This window comes from Lepidochelys kempii, chromosome 25 (assembly GCF_965140265.1).
Source record: "Lepidochelys kempii isolate rLepKem1 chromosome 25, rLepKem1.hap2, whole genome shotgun sequence".
In the NCBI taxonomy this organism is placed as follows: Eukaryota; Metazoa; Chordata; order Testudines; family Cheloniidae; genus Lepidochelys; species Lepidochelys kempii.
Genome location: NC_133280.1, coordinates 10,878,540 through 10,882,310, shown reverse-complemented (window position 1 = coordinate 10,882,310; position 3,771 = coordinate 10,878,540). Strand labels below are relative to the sequence as shown.

The 3,771-nt window shown below is 53.7% G+C and overlaps 1 protein-coding gene across 1 annotated transcript; it reads right to left on the bottom strand.

Annotated features, from left to right (window-relative positions):
* Positions 1–809: 809 nt before the first annotated feature.
* On the bottom strand, positions 810–3,771 carry LOC140903230 (mast cell protease 1A-like). Its single transcript, XM_073324183.1, has 5 exons — positions 3,693–3,771; positions 3,439–3,586; positions 3,125–3,260; positions 2,350–2,601; positions 810–941 (listed from the first exon to the last, which is right to left on the bottom strand). The coding sequence occupies exons 1-5, from the start codon at positions 3,751–3,753 to the stop codon at positions 810–812; spliced, it is 729 nt and encodes a 242-aa protein (XP_073180284.1). The 5' UTR covers positions 3,754–3,771.

Here is a 3,771-nt window from a genome sequence, read left to right as displayed (position 1 = left end):
TTACATGCCCAGCATCGCAGCGAGCGACAGAGGAGGAATGGAGCAGTGACCGGGGTGAAGGGGGTGTGAGAACATAGCGTTGGGGAGTTGGGGACTGGCCAGGATTCAGACTCCTGCTGCTGCATGCTTTTGCTGGACCCTTTCCAGCCTCCGGATTTCTCTCCGCTTTGGCTCTGACAATGTGGCACCAGCTGAAATTGCCAGGGAGAGAAACTCCTCTGTAAACCCATGTGAAGCCCAACCTCAGCCTGGGACTGAACCAGGGAAACAAACCAGGGAACGCCCAGGAGGGAGCGAGCACAGGTCAGAGCCTTCCCCTCCAGGTGGTCCAAAACCACCTCCTTGGACCAATTTCAACCCTCTTCAGTGCCCCCTGCTCTAGAATTATCTCTGGCTCTGCTCTGATGGTCTAGGCACATGCCGGAGACTGGGCAGCTGTGCCCTATTTAAGTCAACTGGGACAGAAGGAATCCTGAAGACCCTCAGAACAGCAAAGCCCCTGGCTCGTATTGAGCCTCTGCTTCTTCAGGGGACCAGTCAAGAGACTATTCACTCAGGGGGCTGAAAACTTGACATTCCTCTCCTGAGCCAACAGAACCCAGGTGACAAGGGACCTGCTGGGCATGCAGGCCTTCAGAGCTACAGTAACAAGGCCATAGAGGCACCCAGAGAGAGTCTTGTCCCCTACGGTTTCATACAACACCAGGAAGGGAGAAAAAGCCAGCGGATGCAGTATAAGGGAAAGCAGCACGGGTCTCCAAGGCAGAAGATGCTGGAGGAGAAGCTGGAGCATCTCCCTCTCCGGTCCTCTAGCCCATGATCTTTCTGATCCACGGAAGGTAGTTGGCAATACGGGTGTAGACGGCAGGAGGGAAGCTGTAGCCAAAGGAAACAATTCCCTGTTCCACCCCGTTGCAGATCAGAGGCCCCCCGGAATCCCCCTGCCAAACAGAGAAGAGGAGAGACTTCAGAGGCCCTCCAGACACAGGGCCAACTTAATCCAGGGGTCAACCCGTTGAGTTGGCTGCTCTGTGCAAAGCCAATGTGGTAGCCCCATGTCACAGGTACTGCAATCACTGGGTAAGACTGCGGCTCACGAATGATGTTCCCAAGTCAGCATTACTGCGACATTGCAGTTGCACCAGTGTAGGGTGTCCAAACCCACCCAGAACCCTAGGTCAGTGCTCCCAGGGCTAGCCCGTCCTGCTGCGGCTTCACGGCTGTGGTACCCGAGTCAGCTAAATTAAAGCCAGCTCGGCTACATGTACACCTGGCGGCGATCGCCCCCCTGTGACCGCGGCAGAGACGTACCCGCCAGCATGGCCCAGAGCGGTCTGGGCGAATGATGGCGTTTTCAGCTTGCGCCAGTTCCAAACAGCAGCAAGGGGGAAAAGGGTCTTGGCGAAATGAACCATGTCCTTGGGGTGTCGAGCTTTTTCAAGGAAAACGGAGAGGAATTTCTGAAGGGCGAGGCGTTTTGAATCGAAAAATCAAAACGTTCTGTTTTGAAAAGGTGTTTCAATTTTGTTCAGAAATTTGGGGGGGGGCAGGGAGGGAGTTGTTTTTTTCACCGAAACCATTGCGTGAATTTAACACAACTTTGTGCAATGTTTCGGTTGACCTAAATCTGCATGATTTTGCCAATAAATAAATAAATAAATAAAAACGGGGGTTGAAAAATTTTGCCCAGCTTTCCTGTAGATGGGACTCATGAAGGAACCCGTCGGTGTCGGGCCATATGCTTCCACAGATCTCCGGGCTCAGCAGAAAACCCTCCTCCAGGAGCTGAATGCAGGGTTTGTGTCAGCCTGGGTAGCAAGAAATAGGGTGACCAGACAGCAAATGTGAAAAATCGGGACGGGGGTGGGGGGTAATAGGAGCCTATATAAGAGAGCTACCCAAAAATCGGGACTGTCCTTATAAAATCGGGACAGCTGATCACCCTAGCAAGAAACCACATGGGGGAAACCCTTACAGGAGACACATGAGCTGGCAGGAGATTTGCATCCATGAAAGTCCCTCCTCTTAGAGTTCAGAGTAACAGCCGTGTTAGTCTGTATTCTCAAAAAGAAAAGGAGGACTTGTGGCACCTGAGAGACTAACCAATTTATTTGAGCATAAGCTTTCGTGAGCTCCAGCTCACTTCATCAGTATGCATCCGATGAAGTGAGCTGTAGCTCACGAAAGCTGATGCTCTAATAAATTGGTTAGTCTCTAAGGTGCCACAAGTCCTCCTGTTCTTTTTCCTCGTAGAGTGGAACCTAAGTAGCTTGCCTGGCAGTCCCAGCCCAGGAGCTGAGGTCCCGGTGCCTGTACTTCCACCCAGTTGCCGGTGTTTCCAGTACTGACCTGGCTGGAGTCCTTGAGGTGGTGGAAGCTGCCGGCACATAGCATGCCATCGTTGAGGTTGGGGTAGATGCTGAGGCATTTCCTGCGGCTGTAGATGGTGACGTTGGTCTCAAAGAGCCGGTTGGTGACCCTCTCTTTGTCAATGTAGCCCCATCCTGCCATGCTGCACCTGGTGTCGGTGGGGACGTCGCTGCTGGTCTTGGGCAGAGGGATGACCTGGATGTATTTATTCAGCTTGGCCTTCGCTGTCAGCTGGGTGGGAGGAAGAGAAGGAGTATTAAGCCCCAAGCAGTAGTCAATGGAATCTGGAGGCAGGGGTGAGAATGGTTCAGAGAGAAGATGTCCAGTGGCCCCACCTGGCCAGGTGATGGGAGAGACTGAGCAACCTACAGCATCAGGCCCTGAGCACTTACACTAACTAAGCAGCCTAGGGGACAGGAGGGAGGCAATACTGGAGAACATGCAGCTTGCAGGGGATGTGGGACAGTGAGGCTGACACTGGGTGATCTATTCTGAGCGGGGCTGAGTGCTCCTGACCCCCAGGGAACTCCAGGAAAGTTGAGGTTGCAGGATCTGCCCACGGTTTCCTTTCTCTGGCTGGACCATCTCAAAATAATAAAGCCCAGTTTGAAAAGTGAGCTTTGACTTCTCCCCACAGCACAAGACGTAAAATTCTCTCTCTGTTCTGAGCCACCCGCACTTAGCCCCTCAGCCCCCCCGCTCCCCCGAAGCAGCTGTCAGGGGGACCTCCCCCCGCTGCAGACAAGTCACTTACCTTTAGCAGCAGGATGTCATTAGCTATCAAGATGTCGTTGTATTCAGGGTGGTTGTAGTAAGTCTCAACCCCCAGCACCTGCTGAGACTCCTCTGGCTTATGGATATCGTGAGCTCCCAGGATCACGGTGATATCCCTGAAATGGGCAGGAGACAGCGTGGGTCACTTTCCCTGGCACAGCCCCTCTCCCCTCCCCGAGCAATGGGGGCAAGGATGCAGAGACATCTGGCTTCACACAGACTGCAGACGAATCCTGCTTTAAAATTTATTTTGTCAATCAGTGTGAGAAGGACAAACCCGGCGACGGTACCTACCCCATGCAGTGAGCGGCGGTCATCACCCAATCCGGGGCCACCAGAAACCCCCCGCAGCCGAAATCACCCGAAACCTTCAGAGCTGCCATGTAGGGTCTGGAGTGGGGCTTGGCTTCATGCCCCCCAACAATCTGATTCCGCAAAGCACCTGAAAGACACACGGACTCCTGATCAGGAGGTGAGGGGATGGCTCCTTTCTCACCTTGTGCATAGACCCTGGATAGTCACCCTAGCCCATGGCTTCCTCTACTCACCAGCATGGGCCAAGGGGTAGGACAGGGAAAGCAGGAGCAGGAGACATTGGGGCCGCTCCATCTCTGAGTTCACAGCTCC